General features: G+C 36.3%; 1 protein-coding gene across 6 annotated transcripts in view; it reads left to right on the top strand.

Moving 5' to 3' along the window:
* The window catches only part of DEF8 (differentially expressed in FDCP 8 homolog), a 188,322-nt gene that overhangs the window by 9,983 nt on the left and 152,242 nt on the right, over positions 1 to 26,097 (top strand). For 4 of the 6 annotated variants that reach the window (XM_090371954.1, XM_090371956.1, XM_090371957.1 and 1 more), the window contains exons 2-3: positions 19,962 to 20,036; positions 22,811 to 23,052. In XM_090371954.1, coding sequence (XP_090228080.1) covers positions 22,914 to 23,052 — 139 coding nt within the window. In that variant the 5' untranslated portion in view covers positions 19,962 to 20,036; positions 22,811 to 22,913. The remainder of the gene's footprint in view (positions 1 to 19,961; positions 20,037 to 22,810; positions 23,053 to 26,097) is intronic. The other 2 variants (XM_090371955.1, XM_090371953.1) reach the window with 1 other exon arrangement.

The following is a 26,097-nucleotide window of genomic DNA, read 5'->3' as shown; positions in this document are numbered from 1 at the left end:
CCCCGTTATAACGTGATTCGCTTTATGCTGATTCGCTATAACGCTATTCTTATATTATAACCTGTATCTGACTATAACGCTGTCACAGATCACTATAATGCTCTTTCACAGATTGCATTTTTGGCATATTTAACCAAATCGTTTCATTTGATGGAGTCGATAGCTTGAAAATGAATAGAAAAACAGCATTAAAACGTTTCCCACGCCGACTTGAGAAATTTAGGACTTGCAAGTTTAACTGTAAGAACAATTATAAAAAAAATAAAGAATTAGTTTTAACAACGGGAAAGATAGCTGTTCCATTCCAAGCAACTAGGGCTAGGCCGGCTATTAGGATTGAAATAGAAGGACTTTAACTAATTTTATTGAAGATAATATTCCAATGCAGAATTCAGTTAAGTTAAATATTATATATATATATATATAGAGAGAGAGAGAGAGAGAGAGAGAGAGAGAGAGAGGCCAATATGATTATCTGAAGAAAACTCACCTAAAAAAAATGTGGATCCATTTAAAACTGTTAAGGGCTGGTTGAATAGATTTTAAATCCAGGGAGAAGCCGCAAGTGCAGATGAAGGAGCCGAAACTTTCAAAAAAGAACTTTTTAAAAATTATTGAAGAGGGGTATTGTGTGTTATACTTCTGAACAAATTTATAACGTAGATGAAGCAGAACTTTTGTGGAAACGAATGCCTAAAAGAAGTTTCATATTGAAAGAAGCAAAAAACATGCCAGGTTTCAAAGCGGCGAAGGATCGGGTGACTTTATTGTTGGGCCCCACGACGTGGGCACCTGTACGTGGTGAGGGGACCTCCCAGTGACGCTGCTGGACCTCCAGACTAGCATCACTGGGATCCAATGCCCACAGCCCAGGTTCCAGGCTTACATCAATGGAATCCGGCGTGTTTGCCGTGCGCTGCGACCCGTGGAAATTCGGAAAGGGGGATCCTGGTGGTTGAGGGACCCAGCTTCAATACACCACTTTGGCCCCTGCTTCGACCAGACGGGTGGTCCTGGAAGGCCCGGCTAGGATCAATCGGCTAGTAGGCTCGCCTGCGAGGGTCAACCGTGTCAATGCCACGCCCCTACTCTCATGATCCGAGGGACAGGATTCAGGCTGGCGGCGGTGCGGGTATAGTGTCTGGGTAGCCCTGGCGTCCCACTCCCAAGCGCATTTATTGCATGCCGGGTAGTGGGTGTCCCTTTGGGCTCCGTGGTGGGTGGGGAGCCCGGGCACTGAACAATTTAAAATTTCTATGAATCCTGATAAACTTATTTCTTCAGGGGCCCCAACCCGGTCCCTATCTGAAAATACAGACGGAGAGGCAGATATTATTGCGAAAAAGAGACAGCGAACTGAAACATCATAATCAGGGCCTGTCCCAAGATTTTTAATTATACACTCGACGAATGAAAAACCGATTGGCAAAATGTCACCCTTCTTTATACAGAAAGGGTTAGATGGGTTAGTAGGGTCACCCAAATCAGTTAAGAGGCTCCGTTCTGGAGACCTCTTAATTGAAACCAAAACTGACAGGCAGTCTGAGCAGCTACTCCGTGCAACATCAATTGGAGGAGTACCCATAACAGTGACACCACATAGAACACTCAATTCATCGAGAGGTGTCATTTCAGAGTGGGACCTTCTCGATGTAACCGAGGAGGAAATCTGCTCAGAATTGAAACAACAGGGAGTTACTGCCGTCAAGAGAATTAACGCACGTAGGGATGGGAAACTTGTTAAAACCAGGAGCATCATCTTGACTTTTAACTCTCCCAAACCTCCTGATGAGATTAAAGCTGGATACATCAACTGTTCAGTTCGTCCGTACGTTCCGAACCCTTTACGGTGTTTTAAATGCCAGAAGTACGGACATTCTCAAATGGCCTGCCGTGGAGTCCTTGCATGCGCCCGATGTGGTGCAAAGGACCACGAAACAACAGCATGTTCAGCCGCAAAACCCACCTGTATTAACTGTGAGGGAGAACACCCGGCCTACTCACGAGCATGCCAGAGGTGGAAAGAAAAAGAAATACAACGGCTGAAGGCAGAGCTAAACATATCGTACCAGGAGGCAAGGAAATCGGTGAAACCGCTCAACATCAACAAACCTACCTACACCCAGAAGGTAGCAGGGAGGTGTTCCATCGGAACACAGACGGACATGTCCATCCCTCCAAAAGAATCATTTACGCCCATCGCACGTTATCTTTTAAGCTCCCAAAAACCTGTACAGAAGGACCAATCAGCTGCCACTCCGATATCGGTACCTCCTAATGCTCCAGAAGTAACAAAGGCAATCACCAAAGAAAAAAATAAGAAAGGTGAAGTACCTCCTACTACCGAAGAAAACATGGAGGTCGAGCAGAAGGAGGTACACGAAGATTCAGTTTTGAAGGTCTTTGCTGAGGAGGAAATGGACACTGGTCAGCGTCCATACTTCCCCAGGAAGGATAAAACCAAAACTGAAAAAGGTAAGCCCTGAGCACCTCGGAAGCCGCCTGATGGACCCACCAAGCCAAAATAATGGCTAAATTCCTACAATGGAATTGTCGTGGATTCCGGCAAAATACTGATGACATCAAGGCCCTCCTGCAAAAGCACGAGCCAGTTTGCTTTTGCTTGCAGGAGACTTATCTGGAGGCAAATGATGATCCCACCATGCACAACATCGCAATTTTTCGAAAGGATAGAATTGCGGATGGTCTTGCTCATGGAGGAGTGGCTATCCTTGTGGGCAACCAGACCCCAGTTCAGCCATTGCAAATTACAACCAGCATAGAGGCTGTTGCAATTCGCCTTTCAGTGGGATTTTTATTAACCGTCTGTTCTATTTATTTGCCACCTGGGACTGACATCTCCCAGGAAGACCTTGATGATCTTGTAACGCAGTTGCCTCCCCCTTTCTTACTTCTCGGGGATTTTAATGGACATAACACCCTGTGGGGTAGTGCTAACCTTAATGCAAGGGGACGAGTCATAGAGCGCACGCTCAATGACAATGACCTTTCCCTTCTAAATACTGGAACAAACACCTTCTTCCACATGCCTACCCGTACCTTTTCTGCCATTGATCTCTCCATCTGCTCCCCTTCTCTACTCCCCTCACTCACCTGGGAAGTGGAGGAGAACCCATTCGGAAGTGATCACTTCCCTGTGATAACCTCGCTACACAGTGGGAGACCATGTCTTCCCTTCAGGTTACCACGGCGGAAAATTGATCAGGCTGACTGGACTGCCTTCCAACATCAGGCAAATTTCCACCTGAATACAGTCAGTCAGGAGCCTATCAATGATGCAGTAACGTACATCACAGAGGTTATGGTCCAAGCAGCTGCGAATGCTGTTCCAAAAACATCTGCCCGGTTTCCACCATTTCCCAAACCTTGGTGGAATTCCCAATGCACAGCAGCAAAAAAGGCTCAAAACAAAGTGTGGGGGATATTCCGCCGATATCCCACCACGAACAACCTTATAGCGTTTAAACGTGCACGAGCCAAAAAAGCATCTGCCGTCAGAGCCAAAAAAGCACTCTACATCCGCCGTCAGAGTCAAAGGGAATCGTGGATCCGCTTTACATCATCTATTACCCCGTCTACGAACTCTAAGGTAGTCTGGGATAAAATCCGGAAAATGAAGGGAAAACATACATCCCACCCTACTTCAATCCTAGATTGTAATGGATGCGCTATTGCAGATCCAACTGCAATAGCCAACTCTCTTGGGGAAACATTCTCTAACATCTGTGCAACATCTTCCTATTCCCCAGAGTTCCTGGTCCTGAAACATAAAATAGAAAAACAGGCACTTAATTTTAAGTGTAAGAGTGACTGTCCCTATAACGGGGAATTCACTATACACAAACTGAAAAGAGCCCTCACTCTTTCCAAAGCAAGTGCTGTTGGACCAGATGGCATCCATTATGAAATGATTAAACATCTTTCACCAAAATCTATGGATTATCTGCTCACTCTGTATAACAGAATCTTTATCGAAGGGCAGTTTCCGGATTCCTGGTGCAAGGCAACCAGGAATCTGGAAACTTGCTTTTGCTAAGCCAGGAAAGGATCCAAAATTCACTAGAAATTATCGTCCCATTGCTCTGACTAGCTGTTTGTGCACAAAATCCTGGAGAGAATGGTTAATTCTCGTTTAATCTGGTATTTAGAATCAAATGACCTTCTCTCCAACATCCAGTGCGGCTTCCGAAGGAACCGGTCCACTTTGGACCATCTTATTAGACTGGAAACATCCATCCGGGATGCTTTCCTAAAACGCGAACACTTGGTGTCAGTGTTCTTTGACATGGAGAAAGCGTATGACACAGCTTGGAGATTTGGCATATTAAAAGATTTGCACAGCCTAGGCCTTAGAGGGCATCTTCCTGTGTTTATTGAAAACTTTTTAGCCAATCGATCTTTCCAAGTTCGTGTGGGATCCTCACTCTCTCGTTCCTTTAGCCAAGAGGAGGGAGTACCACAAGGATCAGTTTTAAGTGTCACGCTTTTTGCCATCAAAATAGATTCCATCACAGAACAACTTCCTCCAACTGTAAACAGTGCCCTCTATGTTGATGACTTCAGCATTTTTTGTCAGTCATGCAACATGAGGGTTATTGAAAGACAACTGCAGAAAGCCGTTGATCGACTCAATTCCTGGGCACTTGCTAATGGCTTCAGGTTCTCGCCGGAGAAGACCGTTTGCGTACATTTTTGTCGTAAGCGTAATCTTCATCCTGAACCTGAATTAATGCTTGGACAAAATGCTATTCCAGTAGTGTCAAGCACAAAATTCTTGTGACTTGTTTGACAAAAAGTTGACCTTTCTTGAACATATTCGTCAACTTCGTACAAAGTGCACGAAGGGACTAAATATTCTTCGCTCTCTCTCCTCTACGCGTTGGGGAGCAGATAGGTGCACCCTACTACGTATTTATCATGCACTTGTACGATCCAAATTGGACTACGGGGCCCAGGTATACTCCTCAGCTAGAGACAGTGTCCTTCGATGGTTGGATCCCGTCCACCATCAGGCTATCCGTATCGCTACTGGAGCATTTCGAACATCTCCTGTCCAGAGCTTATACGTTGAAGCAAATGAACCACCGTTATCCCTTCGACGTAAGCAGTTGTCTTTAAGCTATGCTTTAAAGCTGAAATCCCTGCCAGACCATCCTACGTGGACATCTGTCTTTGAGCCACGTTGGGAAAACTTGTACAATACCTGTCAGACTGCCAATCGACCTTTTGGTATTCGTGTCCAAGAGCTACTAAGAGAGTTTAACATCATGGTAGACAAGGTTGCACAAACACCAAAAGAGACTCTTCCACCCTGGCATGCTCATACTCCATCGTGCGACTTCTCCCTTAAGAAATGGGTAAAATCTGAAACCTCGTCATCTGTCTACCATCAGCTCTTTTCCGCACACCGAGCTGAGTATTCTGACTTCCTGCCCATCTACACAGATGGCTCGAAGTCTGAATCGTGCGTAGGATCTGCTGCTGTCTTTCGGGACACTATAATATTTCAGCAGATTCTTCCTGAATCCAGCATATACACTGCAGAGCTGCACTCTATAGCATGCAGCTCTGCATATACACTGCAGAGCTGCATGCTATAGAGTTAGCCTTGGATCACATTCGAACTTCTCAATGCCAAAGGTCAATAATATATTCTGATTCTTTGAGTGTATTACAGGCTTTATTATCTTTGAGACACAACTGTCATCCAGTTCTCTCTCGGGTTCAGCAGAAGATATATTCTCTTCATAAATACAAATTTGATATCCGCTTCTGCTGGATTCCTAGCCACATTGGGAAATGATTTGGCTGACACTGCAGCCAAATCAGCAGCTCCCACTAACAATTGTTGCCTGTCAGTCCCCTATACAGACTACAGGCAAATAATACACCAAAAGATATATTGCGAGCAATGCGACACCATTTTATCCATTAAACATATTTTATGTGACTGTTCCAGTTTTAGTAATGCTCGTTTTATCACTTTTAACCATCTGACTGAGCCTTATACACTCAGTCAGATTTTATCCGACAATGACCATGTGTCTGGTATTTTTAGTTTCCTGAAATCAGTAAACCTTTTTAATCATATTTAAAAAATCTTTTTATTTTAAGATTTATTATTTTTACCTTGTTTACTGATATTCGTCTTTTACAGTTTATACGTGGCTTTTATTCCTTGACTTAGTGACCTAATTCGTTAGGTCACTGAAAGATTTTTACCATTTTTATGACAAGGTTTTGGCGCATTATAGCCTTAGTTGCTGATGCGCCAATAAAACTAAACCAACAACAACTTTATTGTTGGGTGGTAATTAAATGGGGGATTTAAAATTAATACCCCTTTTAGTTTATTTGGAAGAGGGCCAAAGTTCAACCCAAAATTGACACATTTTTCATGATTAAATTCATCAATTAAATTAAATCAATTTAGATCAATTAAATTCATTATTTAATTGGAATTTGAAGTTTAATTTTGATACGTAAGTAGTTACCACATAATTATATACGTATGTAATGCAGAATATTTTATATGTACAAATATTTGAATATTAAATATTTTTCCCGACATTTGTGCATCTTTTCACTGCCGTTTATTATTAATTAGGAAATATCCTATGGCATCGACCGCAACTTACAAAGACATATGTTACCTTATGGGAATGCTGCGCTCACTTAGTGCGGATTCACTTAGCGCTTTGTTTTTCCCGAACAAATTATCAGCGTTAAGCGGGGATCACCTGTACTTTACATTTGTCAATGTTAAACTTCAGTTGCCACCTCTCAGCCCATTAAAAATCATGCCAACCTTCGTATCATCTGCAAACTTAGACATTAAGCCTGATATACCTTCATCAATATCATTAATAAATACAGAAAACACCAATGGGCCCAATGCTGAGCCCTGGTGGACTCCACTGATAACATTAGTCCATGAAGAGCAGTGTCCATTCATTACTACTGTGTTCTCCCTTCAACCACTCCTTTATCCGTAGCAGCAATTTTTCCCCCAATGCCACACTGCACTAATTTGTACAGCAGTTTTCCATGTGCAACAGTATCAAAAGCCTACCTGAGATCAAGTATATGATATCAAAATTATTACATGAAGCACAATGCCCAGAAAATCATTTAATCGATTCAGATATTTAAATTCTATTACATTTTATTTCAACTAAATATTGTAAAATGTAAAAATCATTTTGTTCTTCCTACTACAAAAGATTTACTACAAGAATCTCTTCAGCTTATCCATGATAAAATATAATGATAACTACCTGAATATGAGAAATTCCCAGTGGTGGAAGAAGTTGCTCAAAATTAAAATTAACTAAACCTTACTTTCAGTCCACATTGACAGACAACAGGATCTTATCAATGGTAATGTCATTAAAAAGCAGAATTGCTAGAAGCTTGCTTGATTCAAAGGTTTAAAAGTAAATTTTACTATATGTATAGTCCTACTGGCACAAGAAGAAAATGAAGGTCACTGCTGTACAGTCTATTTAAGAAGTAGAGGGGAGTTAGTGAAGTAGGGAAAGGGGTGGGGGGGGGAAATGTGAATATTAAATTTCTTTTATAGGCAAAGATTAAATGGGAACAATCAATTCTGTACATCATTCATTAAGCATTACCGTTGTTTAAAATTACAATTAATCTAAAAATCAAAGTACAATAATCACCTCTACATGCCTTCCAATTGAAGTTTTATAAAAACTATAGCCCTTAAATATATATTAAGGTCTATAGTTTTTATATACCTTATATTAAGTCACTTGCTGTCATCAAATCTGCCGACTGCTTTTTCATTCACTTCTAATAGACATAGAAAGCTGAAACTTTGTCATATTCTTAATTCACGTGACAATGCATTCTATCAAAATCTGAGCTAAATCTATCAAGCGGTGCACAGTGCAGCCATTGCATGTCATATATCGGCTACCTGGATTTATATCTGACCCAGATTTCGTACATTTTTTCCCCCATTTTTTTTGTAAACAAACTCTTTTGATGTAATAATGTTTCCAATTAAATTTGAGCTAATCCATAAAGTGGTCCACTGTGCAGCTATTACATGCCTCATATCAGCTACCTGCGTTACATAGTTGTATGCATGTAATACATATATATATAAAGCGTGCAAGATTTTACATCTATCCTTGCATTGTGTAAAGATTTTTTTGTTGGTGAAAATTTTTATTCATAAAAAATAATAAAAATTTAAAAAATAATATAAAAAACAAGTTTTTCAAAAATATACCTTAATTCTGATAAAATATAAGGTGTGCCCTTTACCGTTTTTTTTTAAAACGAGGCATTTTATGTTGGAGTAAAGCCAACACCTTTATTTTATTGGAATTAAGGTATATTTTTGAAAAACTTGTTTTTTATATTATTTTTTAAATTTTTATTAAAATGTATGTACTGTTTTGTTTCTTGACAATTTCAATTAGTTATATTAAAATAACTATAATGCAATTATAAATAAATATATTAATATTTAAATTTATTAAAATCTCCACCTCAAAAACAAAATCAGTGGGATTATGTGGAAAAACATACAAAGAGTCAAAATGGTTATTGATGATAAAATAATGGAACAAATATCTAACTTCACCTATTTGGGAAATTTAATATCAAATGAAGGGAAAGACATCCACACTAAACTACAAAAATATAATAAAATGAATGGAACGATTAAACACCACTTTGGAAAACAAATGACAACTGAAACAAAATTACGACTGCACATCACTTCAAAACCAGCCCTCTTCTACAGCTGTGAGACTTGGGTCATAAATAAGAAATATGCACACAAACTAGAAGCAGCACAAATGAGATTTTTAAGACTATTATTAGGCTTTACAAGATTAGACCACCAAAGAAATTTAGATATCTGCGAGAAATTAAAAGTAGATAACATAGTAAATGACATAAAATGGTATCAGGAAAAATGGATCAGCCACATAGAAAGAATGAACCCAGACCGGATCCCAAAATTAGCCTTTAACTACAAACCTACAGGCAAGAGAGATGTTGGTCAACCAAGACAATGATGGCGAGATCAAGACCACCTCCAAGAGCTACAACGGAACAGGTCTTAAAAGACCTAAGCTGGACCAAGTTCATGATGATGATGATTTATAAAAAATTATAGTTTTTAAAATGTGCACTGTTTTGTTTGACAATTTCAAACTGTTATATTTGAAAATAATTATAATATAATTATATATATTAATATTTAATTAAAATATTCTATTAACATATTTAATTAAAATTAATTTTTAATAAATTTAAATAAAACTTATGTAAACTGATATAGATCTGCTGGAATGGGTGCAGAGAAGGGCAGCCAGATTAGTGAAGGGAACAAAAGGGTGCTCTTACCATGAAAGAGTCAGTTCTGCAATCTGTAGCACCGAAACTAGGCCTGTGGAGAGGTGTCTAGTCTGATTGAAGTGTTTAAAGTCTTGTATAGATTGAGTAAGTTAAATGTTGATGACATTCTTCCTCTTGCTGAGACTACACATGAAGGGCATAAATTAAAGTTGGGAAGGATGGTTGCAGGATAGATGTGCAGAAGTTTTCCTTCAGCCAGCAAATGGCTGATTGTTGAAATAAACTTCCATTGTTTGGTTTGGTTTTGTTGGTTTTTTCTGGCATAAAAATGATTATGGTTTTAATGTGCCACATCACAATTAAAGTTTAAAAAGGTCGAGATTTTGGTAACCTTTTAAAAAGGTTACCCTCATCGAAGAGATATATTTACATCAATAAATAAAAAATCAGTATAGTAGATAAACAAGTTGTCTATATTATAGAAGCATATACAAGTTAATGGCTTGTAAAAAATTAAAAACTGCTGACACATGGCCATTGTCGGATAACATCTGACTTCCATCTGTTGTTGTGGAAGTGAGTGGTTTAAATAAATTCAATATAAAACTAGACAAATTCTTGCAAGTGGAAAGGTGAAGTGTTAATTTTATATATATATATATATATATATATATATATATATATTTTTTTTTTTTTTTTTTGGCTAATGCTTTATATAAACTTACTTTCTTGCATCATTTGCCACTACTAATACTAAAATGAAATGCATTTTAAAACAAAAAACGAAACATTTCTTTTCTTTATATTATAACTGAATTTTTTTTTATAAAGTGGAATTGGGGGTGCAAAATAAACCATTTACCCTAGGTGTTATTTGCCATAGTACTGAATTGCAAAATTTTAGTATAACATAATGTTATAGTAATTGTAATCATTTAAAAAAAAAAAAAAAAAAAAGTGCACGTGTAGGGGAGTAGTTATGTACACAGGAATAATCTGATTAAAATATAACACTACACTGCAATGAATTTTTAAAATTTAAATATATTTAATTAATCACCGCATTAAAAAAAAATCTGTCTGCAATCATTGGTTTCTCCATCTGTGAGAAATACATTATCATTTCGCAGACAATTAAGTCAAGAAGAAAGAGATATCTAGGATAAAGGAATGTCAGATGGTCGATTTCCACTGTCGTGATTGGCCATGATGCTCCACCCAAAGTCATGATTTGATTTGATTTTACTGGTGCAACAGCAACCTAGACTATAATGCACCCCCAAAGTCATGCCGAGCTCCACAAAGAACAGGGAATGATCTTGTGAAACATCACTGGATGCCTCAGGTGGATCTGAATGCACCTTAGCTGCTATATAGCACCAATGCAGTGCAACAGTTAGGGTGATACAGAATGAGCATAAAATAATGTTCCATAATAAAATTAAATTCTTTAATGTCAACCTTAACGTCCAAGAATTTGACTTAAGAACTTATGTACTCATTCTCATGCAAGGAGCTATTACTGGTTTACTGGTTATTAGTATCAAAGTTATAATCTAACTATGACTTTAACACTGCCTTTATAGGTTGGGATGTTACTCACAAACAAGGTATTCTTGATTAATATGTAAATGTCCTATACAAAGTGACCGACTTCAATAATTATTATACAAGTGTCCTAAATAAGCTTATTATAAAAAAAAAAAAACATAATACTAGCATAAATTTTAGAAGAATGAAGTACACATCTTTTTTTCAGTAGTTGCATGACTTTTTGCACAAATTTTGCTTTTTTAATAGTTGTGTGCACGACTATTGTCCTCCAATTTAAAATTCATTTTTACACTTTATTTTTTAATCTCATGACAAGTGTTCTTGGTAATCCATTCAGAAACATGACCTACAGCTTTTAATATCGTAAAGCAGGGTACACTGTATTGTATAGCTACGTGCATGGTTTGAAATGCAGTATTTATGAATGTTTAACATTCATTTTTGCAATTAATGTTCATATTTTCGATTTTCTTGATACTTGAAAAAAAAACTCGTAAAGCGAGAACTGCCTGTATTTATTTATTTTTGTAGTTGATGCTATATAAGCTTGCTTTCTTGCATCATTTGCCACTACTACTATTACTATGATTAAGTTCTAATATATACTTAATAAATGAGAGCTTACAAATGCTCAATTCTTTCTACATTTTATTAATATTTGAGAAATAAACAAGGAGTTACCTTTTTATTCAATCAGTAGGATTTCTTCTTAACCAACCCTCCTTATGTGAATAAATTATAAAATTATACTTTAAAATAATTTAAAACTCGTGTACCTCACTATCAACCGATGGGTAGTCCAACACCCTAGGATTGCAGTGGTGAACCCCAACCCAACCCCAGAAATATCAAACCCCCATGCAATCTTTAGTGATGGAAGACATTTTGTCATGAATACAAATTTAAAATACAAGTGAAATACTATAAAAACAATGAATTAAAATCCACTAAAATTTCCTCCCTTAAGTGGACCAAAACTTTTCGACAAGTGTCATGTTCACAGGGTAGGAATGAATCTAATGAAATGTGTGTGTGTTCGGAATCTTATAGATAAGAGGATTAGTCTTTGGTACGCATGCGTTCGAATGACCATGAATCAGAAATAAAAATGGACGACAAATGTTAATCGAGTTTCTTTGTAATTTCATTTCTGAAGTTTCGGCAATCAATAACAGTATAATTATGTGGAATATTTAAAATTTTGGCTTCATTAAACAGGAATATGAGGTTTTCATTTATCGCATGGAATGCTAGTTCTGAAGTATTTGCACGTGATGCATGGACTGATGCTTCATATTGCTTAACCCTCGAGTTTAAAATACATCTGGTAGATGCAGTGTAAGTAGAATCACAATCCTTACATGAAATGTGGTAGAAGAGTCGTGATTGTTCGGAGGATGATAGTACCAAGTGATTTTTTTTTTTTTTTTTTTTTTAGTGTCGCATATAATTTATGGCCTGGTTTTGCTACTATTTTCATTTCTGTACCTCTAAAAAGGTTGTTAATTTATCTATACTGGTGTTCAACATACAGTATTATAATAAAATATCTTTTATTAATCCTGTCATTACGTTTGTTGTTGATTTTGTTTTGCGCTTCTAATTTAATACTATTGATAGAGGTAATAGGGTATCCTGTTTAGAAACTTATTCGTCAGTTCTAATTTTATCTGTAGGGCAAGTTAAGTTCTAATGCACTCCATAACACTTCAAAAGATTTCCTAATTTCTCTGGTTGTTGTCATAACTCTGGATGTCAATATTTTCATTTTTTCTCTGTCAGGTTTATCTGGTATAATTCTGTCAACTGTATACTTTATTAATAGATCACTTGTTGTTGGAAAATGTATCAATTTTTACCCGGCCATTGAAATTGTGTAATATTAAATGAATTACTGGTTTCACCCTGTTGGCACTGCATTACTTCCTTCATTATTTATTACAATATCTGGCTGAATAAATCTGGCTTTTCAAAAACCATTTTAGAATGTTTGAATATTAAATCCCAAGCACTAGCCATCATATAAACTGCATCTAATAAGTTAATTCTTATTGTTATGTTCTTAGCTTGGGTGTCTTCGCTTTCTTCAATTTCAGCAATAATTTTTCATTGTGTTACACTCTGTACAACAATTTGCAAACTTTTGATTCCTTGATCCAAAGGTTGCACTAACGGATGTCGTATTCACCAGAAAATGTTTTATGTTGTTCAACTGCGCATTCGGATGAGCTGTACAGTTATCTAAGGCAAGCGCAACTTTTTTTTTTTTTTTTTTTTTTTTACTGATTTGTGATAATTCTTTGGAAAATTTGAGACATCATCCATGCATTTGTGTTGCTATTATATTCAACTGGTAGGCTTTTTGTCCATCTGCAACATGTAGATGCTTACTTTTCCCAATTACGAAAATCTTTTTTTTATTGTATCATATTCCACATAAGAAGTACAGTTACTCTTTCTGCTTTTTTCCAGCTGTCAAAGGTTCATTTCTAAATAATAAAGTATGCTCAGGCATTGCATTAAAATAAACACCAGTTTCATCAGTGTTGAAAATACACTCATGACTAAATTTGCCCAATAAATTAGATAACACATTTTCCACCCATTTTTGCACTGAACTTTTATCCAGGTCTGATTTTTCTCCATGAAGTGTTTTGTGTACCCTATTTTGTGTCTCACCTCCCATCTGTTTAGCTACTCATGTGGATGCTTAAAATCATGTAACTACCAAATTCACTTGCAAATTTCTTTGCCTTTTCACATATTATATTTCTACTGATAGGAGCATTTTTTTTAATCTTGTATCATGAGATGGTTTGTGAACCATCTCAGAAGTGCTTCTTCTACAAGTTCATTCTTTTCGTTTTTTTTTTTTTTTCTTTCTTCTTTTATATTCAGATTGTCATTCTCGGTCACTTCTAATTCATGTGATTTTCGATTTAAGAGTTTACGCAAAACATGCTGTTAACCTTTGATTAATATCTACATTTCTGTGACATTTCTATTTAAAGAAAAATTGTGGTCAATTCTTAATGGATATCAGTTGCAAACTAAACTGAAGTCTGTTCACAGAAAGCAGACAGTGGATACAGTACTGCACGTACACACCATGAGATCATGAATGGGGAAAACTTCAAGTGTTCGGGTAGTGCAATTAAACACTAATAACTTGTCTTACAGAGTTGTAAAACTTTACAATGGTCGGTTAGATTGCTCATTCCCCAACCATATAACCCAATAGCAAAAGCATAATTTTTTTTTTTTTTTTTTTGATTGTTCAATTGCTTTTGTTTACAGAAACTCTCTTGCTTTTCTTGCAGGATACAGACATATAGCAGGGATTATAAGTTAAAAGGCACTGCTTTTTTAATGTGTGACAAGGGAAGAGGTCGTAAACATTATTTGGGGTGGTTGGTATTGTAAATAATCAACAAAAATCTGATTTTTACACAATTTTATTTGTTCTGGAAGACATATTTCTCCTTAATTGAAATGAAAATTATAACAATAAATGGTGATATGATCATATAAAGTGGCAGAATTTACATGCGTTATTATATAAATTGTTTTAGATTTCTATTTTTGATTATAATAAGTGGCTGATAACAATGAACAAGCGATAATGTTAACCGGCATTCGCTGTATCTGTATTAGTCGTCCATTCTCGACCAATTCAAAGTCCACCAATTCCTCCACTTCTTAAATCGATTTGGATAAATAGATATTGGATATAGAAAAAAGAATTATTCAAGAGAGGAATCTCTAGAATGATTTTTGGTGTTAGGTCGTGCCTGGTGGGGCAGGCTGCCACAATGCTTGATTTACCATCTGGACAAAGGTGGGTCAATGACAAATTGGAGGCCATCTGGCAACTGCAATGGACCAATTCTGAGAAGGATTAGCATTTGTACACCTTTATGCTTTCAGTTCATGCTGTGAGCCGAGAAAGACATTCGTGGCTCCAGTTTGGGCTTGTGGCATGTGCTGTTCTCACTGGACATGGCCTGAAGTCAAGGCTGTTCCAGCTGGGGTTGTCTCTGACTGAGCAGTGTGCTTGCAGAGAGCCAGAGGATGGCCTCCACATGGTGCTGGAGTGTCCACTATATGAGGACATTGGAGCAAGGGACGTTCACTCTTACTGAAAGTAATCTAAAGGAATTGTTTAATGATTGTAAGAGTTTGTTACTTTTTGCAATTTGTATAAGTTGCTTATGTAAGAAGTAAGGTGATGCCCAGCTAGTAGTAGCGACCTACCACCTCATGGTGGAGACGTTAACTCATGGTGTGGGGTGTGGTTGGCCTGTCCCTGCCACGAGGCCAAATGGTCAAAAATTTAGATAAATAATTGTTTTTTGTTTGAGTTGACCAGTTGGTCTTGTGTTTCTTCTAATAACCTCCTAGACTGATAGAAGAAGAAATAAGAATGTGAACCAAGTTGCATATGAGTGAGAATCTGGGTGGCGACTTGGGATGGAAGCCCACTCAAATGACTTCTTAAATTGATTTGGATAAATAGATAATGGATATAGAAAGAAGAGGAATGGACTATGGATGGTGTGTTGGCATGGTTGGGGTGATGGATGCTCAGTGATTGGTGTGGAATGGAATAAGACTAAGACCTGATTCATTTTGGTGTGATGGCTCTCCTGGAGGTGCCATGGAGTTGCTTAAGTGAGTGCCTCTCCCCACTGAGAGGTCACATCTCTTTTAGTTTCCTTTGTATTTGTGTTGACCCAAAGTTGGGGTTTCTGTGAGGTTGTTATTGATTAACCAACTAGATGGTTACGTTGTTATACATAGATGAGAAATAGCTGCATATGGGCAGAAGCCCAGGGGCAACTAGAAGATGGCTCACACAAATGACAAATTGACAATCTTCAGGCAGTAAAGCTGATGCTGTAGAAAGCACAAATTAAGAGCTAAATGGATTAAGAATTAATCCCTTTAGCTTTTAAAAGCTACAAGGATTAAGAGCTAAAACATTCTACAATTTTTAGTGGTGCCTGTAAAACCCTGCAGGACCAACCACAACGTGGGATAGAAAAAGATGAGTGGCCTTGGGAGAGGCCTTTGCCCAGCAGTCTGTCAGCAATGGCTAAAAAGAAGAGGTACAACCTATAATTCTATCCACTACTGTACCGAGGTCACGCTGGTCAGCTGCTATCTATGTGTCCACAGCCATTGGCTCTGGTCAACCTGTGTTCTGCTGTAAGCACCCTATTATAGATTTGGAAGAGAGTGATTTTACTTTATCCTGAAAATTTATCTGTTTCGAAGAAATTAGTCATAGACACTTTCACTAAATTTCACCTGTCTCTGTTTTCGTGGTAGGTACAAGTGTACTCTAAATCAGTTTTGTTTTAGCTGCTGTGCAAGTCACCTTATAGTGTCTAAGAGGAAATCCTTGCGCGTAGTGTGAAAAGGTGGAAGTGCTTAATAGTGTAGATCGGGGGCGTTAAAAAAAAATTGCTTTAAAATTTGGTATTCTTGCCTGTAGTGTGTTAACCATTCTGAAAAATTGCGTTTTGATTTTCAAACTGATTGAGGAAACAGGACCCAGTTGGAAGCGTGTGAAATTATGCCTTTGTGAAGATGTAGATGAAGCAATTTTTAAGTGAGCGAAGTTTATTCAAGACCAAAACGTGCTGATATCAGGGTCATTAATAAAAGAAAAGGCTATGGAGTATTAATTTTTCTGGGCATAAAACATTCCAAGCCAGTTCTGGTTGGGTGGAGAAATTTAAAGAGTGCCATGGGTTACTCGAAAAAGTTATTTCTGATGAAAGTGGAATTGCAATCGAAGAAGGCTACCCTTTGGAAAGAAACAGTTTTGAAAAAAATTATGGTGGACTAAGAGCCCTAAGACATAATTCAACTTTGAAACAGTTCTGTTTTTTAAATGTCTGCTGAACAAGACACTGACTTTTAAAGATGATAAATGTTGTAGGTTGTAAAAATAGTAAGGAGAGAATTAGTGTTTTTGGTTGGTGCAAATATGGCTGGAAAAAAAAACAAAAAAACTGAAGCTTTTGGTAATAGGTAAAAGTGGCGTCCCGCTAGCCAGGTGGGAAGGAGCAGTAGTGCGTAGCACACGCTTCTTGATTAGACCGGGGTTCGAGCCAGTCACCACCAAATACGGAGGATGCGGAAAGGTCAGGGAATGACCACCGCATATCCCCGGAGCAATATGGCCTTAGTTGCTAATGCTCCTAAAAACCAAATAACAAACAAACAATAGGCAAAAGTAAACAACCCTGATGTTTCAAAGGAGTAAGGTCGTTAGAGTTGGACTACAACAAAAAATCTTGGATGACAAGTGAAAACTTTGAGCAGTGGATTTTAAATTTCGATAGAAAGATGACAAAAGAAAACAAATCACGTTGATTGTCGAAAACTGCCCTACCCACCTTCACTCGGTAAATTTGAAACTTACAAGTGTGAAGCTTGTTTTCCTCCCTCTGAATACCTCATCTAAACTGCAGCCAATGGGCCAAGGATTTGAATATGCACTACCGAAGGCACATAGTGAAAAAAATTATACTGAGAATAGAAACCAACCAACCTATAGATTTGCACTATGCATATCAGAGTTGGCGAAAGTGTGGAGTCAAGAAGTGACGGAAACAACGATTAAGAATATTCTCAAAAGCAAGTTTTGCTATAACACCAATTAATGGTGATGAGATGGATGAACTACTACAAGATATTGAGTAATCTTGGGAGGAGTTTCAAGCAAGGTTTGATCAGTGGAGAAATTCTTGATGAATTTTTAGAAGTTGAATATCCGAGTGACTCCAACACTTTGGAGCATATTTAAAGAACTAGTGACAATATTGACGATGATTTGGATGAAAATGAGGGCAATATTAAACCTTCCAAACAAGAAATGTTGGCAGTATTTTAAACTTTGTGTCGAGGCCTTCAGTTGGATGAAAATGTAACAGAAAATATATTTGAGTATTTAAATAAATGCTAACATTTTTATGAAGAGCATACAGTAGAATCCAGTGTACAACAAAAAATTATGAAATATTTTACTACGTAATTCTTAAAAATGTACTAATACATCGTGTGCATCATGTAAGTAGTCATCTCTTAATATGTATGTATTAATAAACTAATTGTTACTAGATCGTATGTATAGCTTAGCTTAATTTTCAGCACTCGCCTCATAGTAATCCGCTTAGCTGGTGGAGAGTTTTACTACATACATAGTGGTTATAGGATTCTAATACTTTACAGGGATTATGGGTTTAAAATTAAGTTATGGGCTATAAAAAAATTAAGAAAGGAAAGTGCACCTTCCATGGTTGCCTAATTAAATTAAATTAAATGAAGAGAAAAAAAAAGGAAAAAAGGAAAAGAAGAAGAAAAATATAAGCTAATAATCGTGCACGAGCGACTTTCGAGATTCCTCGTCTTCAGTTAGCTATAGTGGAGGGGGGAAGAGAGCACTCTTGTGTTATATACGGGTTGGGTTCCCGAAATGCCGGGAAAAACCCATAATCCCTGTAAAGTATTAGAATCCTATAACCACTATGTATGTGGTAAAACTCTCCACCAGCTAAGCGGATTACTATGAGGTGAGTGCTGAAAATTAAGTTAAGCTATACATACGATCTAGTTATTACATTACAGCACATAAGGACTCCTTAAAAAATCAAGAAACTAATTGTTTTAAAATATTAGAAAACTTATTCCTTCCCACTTATTTCCCATCTTTTACTATATTTCTGAATTTACAGTATATTTCATAGTTGAAAAGGTAATATTTCTTTATAACGAAATTTTTGTTTAAAGAATTTTTTCAAGATCGATTTCTTATATAGAAGTGTGTGTGTGTGTGTGTGTGTTATATTTTGTTTATATAGAATCACTAAATTTGTTAATCACCCTATCAGAGCTGAAAATTTCACATTCAGTATTGTCTTAGAGCCAGCAGATACAACATTCTTTTAGGGTCACTAATATTTACTTTGGCTGGTCCCTTAGCCATGTTGAAATAGCTTGGGTGATGTTAGTACCCAGATAAGCAGTGCCTCAGGATGACATCTTGTTGTTAGTCTCCTATATAGACTACAAGCCTTTAATACCTAAGTTACTCTTTTAATGGCATAAAAGAGCTACTTCCTTCCTTCTCCATGCTTGAACACCACAAATAAGCTAAAAACCAACATTAGCCTGTAATTAAGTTTTGGCAGCCTATTCATCCCAGAGTTCACTGGGAGCAAGATGTTCTTGCTTGTCTTGGAATAGAACATAATCATCTCATGCATTCCAATCTGCCGAATGCACATGATCATTCTATGTTTAGACATTGTGACAACTGTTCCAGTTCTCAATAACTACTTCCAGATCACCAGGAATAATTACCTCCTGTGGGACCAGCACTTTCTGCTCCTGGTGATCCTACTATACAGCCAGATGCATGAAGGAAGACTCTAGCATTGAGATGAGCAGCTAAGCACATTTGGTGAGTCATTGATTTAATTTCTTCAAGCACCCCAATTTGTCCATCAAAATATGAACTTTTCTTACTCACTCTGCTCCTTGACTACACAAAGAAAACTCCTGTGGCACTGTCTGCCTACAGTCATCTCTGCAGACTGGTGATGGACATGGTCAAATGATCAGTAACTGAGAAATTTTAATAATTGAAATATTTGTTAGTTAAAAATCATCATTAAGTTCATTCAATATTCAACAACTGTTAGAGAAAATTCAGCTGGTTTATTGTAGCGAATTTAAAATTTGAATCTGTATATATCTTATACTGGGCTTGACCATAGACAGACAGCAATACTTGGGACAAGTGGTCTCTGGCATGCCCTTCCTTCCTTCACTGAAAAACATCATAGATTAAAAAAAAAAAAAAAACTTTTGAAAAGAGGGCCAGATAGCTCTTAAGTGAATACAATGAAAGTATGTAAAAAAAAAAACTAATTTTAATACAATGTAAAAATTCTGTTATCTGCCAAACATTTAAATTTTTTATTTTTTTGAGTAATATTTAATTTTATAATGCTGTATTTTTATTTTACGTAAAGCAAAGCGAGAAATTTCTCAACCTGTGGGTGCTGGAAAATTTTTATCTCATATTTGAAATCAACAAAAGAAATGAGGTAGGTAATGTATGGATTGCTTTATATTACGGGCATATTCAATTATCAAATAACAGGAGTTAAAAATTTCTATATTGTATTCAAGAAATATTTACCAAAACCTCATCTTGATGTTCATGTGTTGGGTAGCAGTGAGGTGGGATTGTGGAGATATATATATATATATATTTTTTTTTTTTTTTTTTTTTTTTTGTTGCAGTATATGCAGGGGGTATGGGCTAATCTGTTGACATAACTTTTGTGCAAAAGTTCAACAGTATTCTAAATAAGTCCTGAAGTCTTCAAAAAGTTGGAGCTGCTCATCCACATTTATTGCAGTGTTTCTCTGGGGAAAATGGAATGTCATTTAGTCCTGATAGCTTTTAAGGGATCAATGAAATGCATGCTGAAGGTTTGGTGCTGATCTGACTTTCCCCATTCTCCACATCTGAAATTGGCTGTGGAGTGTATATTGCCACTTTGTATATTGCCACAAATAGTGCAAAGCCCATTGCTAGACTGAATAAAATAGTTACAATGAAGTTATAAACTTCTGGTCTTGGTCACATAGATTTAAGATAAATTTATCTGCTAGGATGGGGAACTGGTGGGAGATATTGAATAGATTCAGTTTCAGAATATGCTACTCTAATTTGAAAGCTGACTGAAGCAGCATATTCATATGTAATACCTGTGTCATCTGGTTTTTATTTAAAGTCAATTTGGCTTTTATTTTCCAAACACCTGAAACATGCTTTGATTTATATACAGAGAACTTGATTTTTTATGGAAAAAAAAAATTCTGAATTCCATTTTGTCCAATTTTAATGAAATTTAGAATGACCACTTCTAACTAACCTGTGGGTTTTTTCAGGAAGGTGTCTGGCACTTGGTTGATAATGCCTTAGTTATGGTAGGCCTAAAAACTGGTATAGGAAAAAATTTTAGAGGAGGAGATTGAGCACTTATTGGTAATAGGCTTCATGTCATCTGATTAATTTGAGTGCTGAAAAGGGAGCTATTTGCATTCTTATGAAAATGGATGAATGTTTGAGGATATTTACTACTGTTTAGAAACTAAACAGTAGTGCTAAACAAAAAGGCTGATTGAAATGACAATTTCAATTAATGCATGTCACTAAAGTGAAAAAAAAGTTTGAAACATGTGCACATTGGCTCTCTTTGGGTATATGCTTCACTAGACTGTTAGAACAGTAGTAACTTCAGAAAAAACTAAAAACTGTTGAATTAAGAGGTTAGGAGTGGTGAAAAAAGCCATATGAGCATCAGTTGAGCATTAAATTATCTAAGTTACCAATTTGAAAAGTAGAAAAAAGGTTGTTCACTAACTATTCTGCAACAAATTCACTACATTTCTGTCCCTTCTCATCAACAAATTGTTGGTGTCAGAAATGCAATGATTATGTGGGTGAAAGAGAGAAGGCAGTTAACAAATAATTTTGAACTGCCTGTAGAATTTATTTCCACTATAGTGATTGACAGTGACTCGTATCGAAATCCTGTTCATGCTCTAAGAAGAAGTTTTGAAAAAAAAAAAAAAAAGGCAAATTAATGAACTCCTCAAGAAAAACAAGTTCTGACTTGTAAACTTCTGGTGCAACCAATCTAAGAATCCAAGCAAGCTTGATGACTCTAAACTGGTTATCCTTACACTTGGTTTGTTTGTTTGTTTGTTTCTTTCCTCTGGCTTGAGTAAAATATTTTGCTTGTTCTTTTTAAATGTCATGTCAGTGTATTCAAACATAGATCTTCAAACATGTCTCCATCCATTAGCTGAGGTCACTGCTCTTTGATATGTTGAAGAATGTTATGTGTAAATATGTTAGAACAGTTAAATCTTTCTTTCACTTCAGTTTTTGAACTTGGTTATAATAGACTAAATCACAAGGATGATTCAAACTTATTTGTAATCAGTGCTTAATGGCAAGGAGAAATGAGAGGAGAAGATGCTATTCTTTTGTGCAGTGAGAAAACGCTTTATTGCTGCATGTGACTGTATGGTATATAAATAAGCAATAAATTCTGATGTAGCAAAATTTTTGTAAATTGACTATACATCATTTTCAAATTTTAAAATTTTTTGTGGCTAAGTTTTTGATACCTCGGTATCATTGAAGATAAAGGCATAGATGAAGCAGTGTAGATATTTTGCAGTATCAGTTCTGCAGTTTCATTGTTTAAGAAGCTATTATAAAATAAGAAAATTGATATAGTTGTCCTTGTTTGGGATACTGACAGTTACAGAAGGAAACTGAAGATATCTAAAGTATTCATAATATATTGAAATATATTATTATCAAATTATCTGTAGTCATGCTTGCCATTTTAACAATTCCTCATAGCAGTACCAATTGTGAGAGGAGATCCAACCACGTTTAAAGAAATTGAGCTTTTTTTTTTTTTTTTTTCTTTCTTTTTTGCAGCTTTGTAAATGCTCTTGATAACAAAGTGTCCAGGCAGCAAGGCCATTGGATTTAAAAATTCTTGCTTTCCTCTGCTTTCTCCATTTAAAAATAACAAAATCTTTGCATTTCTGAAGGTAAAATGCTAGTGGTTATGCCAATATTTATACATATTGATCATGCTAACATTTTACCTATGGTAAAACTTATAAATTGATTACTGATCTTGTGAAAATTATTTAAATAGGTTATCACACCTAGCTTATTTAGAACATAGCAGTAATTGTCTGTGATCGTATGTAGATCATATCCATTTACTTTATCTTTGTTATTTAATTCCTTGAACTTTTCTAAAGGTTTCTTTTTATGTAGTCAGAAAAAATCTCAAAGAACAATGCCACTATGCATGGTACAGAATGATCCTTACAATACGATCAAACGTTGGTAGCCTGAGTTCAGCTTAAGGTAATTTATCATGTTCACAATGCTTGGAAGAGGAAACTTCATAATTAATGAAGACTGCACTCTTGAACAACGATATACTGCCACAGAAGATGACGTTTCTAGTTGCTGTCTACCTTTTAAAAAGAAAATAAATATAGATAATAAAGCAGGTATGATTCTCTAATTTTAGCAATTATATGTTATGTATGATTATTAATGTCTCCCATGAGGTATCAATAGTTCAGTTAGTATAAGAGGGACATTAACTAAAAACTGAGGAAATAAACTAGTTTAATGACAGGGTAGTCTGGGATTAAATTTCCATGAAAAGCCTTTAAAAATTTATAGGTGAGACCAGGAATCTGTAAATGCAACTAAAATACATTCATTTGCATATAAACTTCCTTCTGGTCTCGTGACTATGTGGTGCTGAAAGATATGATGGCAGATGCCAGAATTGGATTTTTTGGGTACTTTATCAAACAAAATAGAAAGATTAATGCATCAGCAATTTAAGCCTAATAAATAAATAAATTAAATTTGCTTTTGGAACTCTACACAGGATACCATTCTTACTTTATTAAGTGTCAAATGATAAGACTAGTGTAAAAAATAATGTTTTTATTGAAGCCTAAAATTTGTAATTATTCATTTATTTTTATTTATTTAGTTATTATATTAATGGTGACACCAGACATGAAAGGTATTAGGACCTGTAGTACTCTGGTACTATGTGTGGGTTGAAGGTTGAGAAGATAGAGCATACTTCTTGGTGTTGCACTTAAATTTCTGTTGATTGCAATTTTCAACAGAAAGGAAGGGTTTTTGCAAAACAGGAAAAGAGGGATAGTTAGAATTTTCAGTTGAACTGTTATGTATGTTGACTAGTTGAGGCTTATGTTCACACCTGCTTGAAAAAAAAAAATTGGAATTACAAATGCTAATTTAGAAGTGTTTGTGGAAATATATCTGAAATATAATGAAAGGTATGTAAGCAGAAAGTGAATGCCTCTGTGATGAGAAGTGGAGTGACTTTTGTAAGTGAAGAATTATTTTTGGATGACTCGGGAGTTTTTAACAATTTTTCAGGGCACTATCCCAGATGTGGGAATAATAATTCCATAGTAGGGAGATAGGGATTAGTAGCATTTTAGAAGGAAAATAAAGCAAGGAAGAGGGAACCTGGTTCCTCCACCCCCAGTGCATAGGAAGCAACACCTGCAATATGCTTGTGCCAAGAAAATCGAAGTAGGAATTATCCTCGATAAACATCTAATATTTTTAGAAATCTGATAATTGTGAAGAAATGAGATAGGACTAGGTTTTATTAATGTTAAAGTTAACTCAGTTTCTGCCCCACCCCTCAAGAGTTATTTGGAATTAAGAACTATGAGGAACTGGTGGTGGATATTTCAGAACTTGTAGCTGTTTGTATGGAGCAAAAGCTGTTGAACTGGAAGTTGTGTTTTGCATTCTGATGTCATGAAAACCATACCTAGCTTTGAAACGCATAAAATATATCTTAATTGCATTGAAACTTTCATTGAATCCTTCTCCATGCTAGTCTTTCCCTGTCTCAAAAGGACTTAAAGCCTTAACCTGAATGGTGGGGAGGTCTAAAGATTGATGCTTCTTCTGATCTTTAATCTAAAAGTCTTTTCATCTCAGCCACAACCCTGTACAGGCAGTTCCCGCTTTGAGTTCCCGGGTTTAAGAGTTTTTTTTTTTTTTTTTTTTTTCAAGTATTAACAAAATCGAAAATATGAACATTAATTGCAAAAAAATGAATGTTAAACATTCATAAATATCATATTTCAAACCATGCACATAGCTATATGATACAGTGCACCCCGCTTTACAGTATTACTCCGTTACTATCGTATCATGAAAATATCTTAATGTGATTACACATTATGTGTAATCACTTGTTTTTTGGTAATTTGTTCCACAACCTCTGACCTCAATTAACGTGATTAATTCATCCCACGAGTGCATCATGCAAAACAGAAATGCATTAATCAAATATAATAACAGGAAAAACTATAATTCGTCCTTGACCTTCAGGAATGTCCATAAAGAATTTTCAAAATACCTTTTAAATAACTTTTTAACTGTATACCATGTAAAAGATAATGAAAACAATTATGGAATTAAATGTTTATTGCATAAAACAGTAGTTCCCAAACTCTGCGCTGCGGGATATTTTAAATTTTCGAGGGAAAGACAGCCATACTCGACATTTGTCAGCCGAGAATTAGGGTTGAATTTGAAAGTGTCTGCAATTCTGCCCAGACACAATAGAAGGGAGTATATGACGAGAGTCTTGTCGATCAATTCGGCCCTGGAAAGAATGTGCAAGGCTCAAGGGGTAGAATTTTTTTCAGCCTGGACTGTACTTGTTAACAGGAGAGACTGCTTCTATAGGGACGGGATACACTTAAATAGAAAGGGTGCAAGAATATTTGCTGATGCTATCAAGGCAGTGTTAGGTGGGTCGGAAAACTGATAGCTTGGGGGGGATACAAGGACTAATAGTTTAACAGTAGCCGTAGGCAGAGGTGAAAGTGATTCTTGCACAACTTCTATTAAAATAAGCAGTGACCTGGAGCGTGGGATGTTGGGGGTTTCAGGGACGGATGGCAGTCATCCTGAAATAGGTGGGTATATGGGATGTGTTAGGGTAACTAGGAAAAGGAGTAGGAGCATGTATGCTTGCATGTATACCAATGCTAGAAGTATAGTAAATAAATTTGATGAATTTGAAGTGTTGGTCAAGACATCAAAGGCGGATATTGTTGGGATAGCAGAGACGTGGTGTCACACAGATATAATGAATGCTGAACTGGAATTTGGGGAGTACAATGTGTACAGAAAGGATAGAAAGGGAGGAGGTGTTATGCTGTTAATTAAGAAAAACATAAAATCAAAAGAAGTGCATCCAGTTGATATAGATGAACTGTGCACTGTTGAGTCAGTTTGGTGTGACATAAGCACTGGGAAAGCAAAACTAAGAGTAGGAGTGTGTTATAGGCCTAATGACTCGAATGAGTACAATGAACAATTTTACAGAGAAATAGAGTGGGGTAGTAAATCGGAATGTCTTATAATGGGGGATTTTATAATAGATATTGACTGGAACTTGTGGGTTGGTCACTCACACACTAGTCAGACTTTTGTGGATTTATTGGATGATTGTTTTCTGCAGCAGCATGTTC

Source organism: Mastigoproctus giganteus, chromosome 4 (assembly GCF_048544385.1).
Source record: "Mastigoproctus giganteus isolate SK-2022 chromosome 4, ASM4854438v1, whole genome shotgun sequence".
NCBI classification, from domain to species: Eukaryota; Metazoa; Arthropoda; class Arachnida; order Uropygi; family Thelyphonidae; genus Mastigoproctus; species Mastigoproctus giganteus.
Note: the sequence above shows the minus strand (reverse complement) of the source record. Positions and strands in the feature narration are given on the sequence as shown.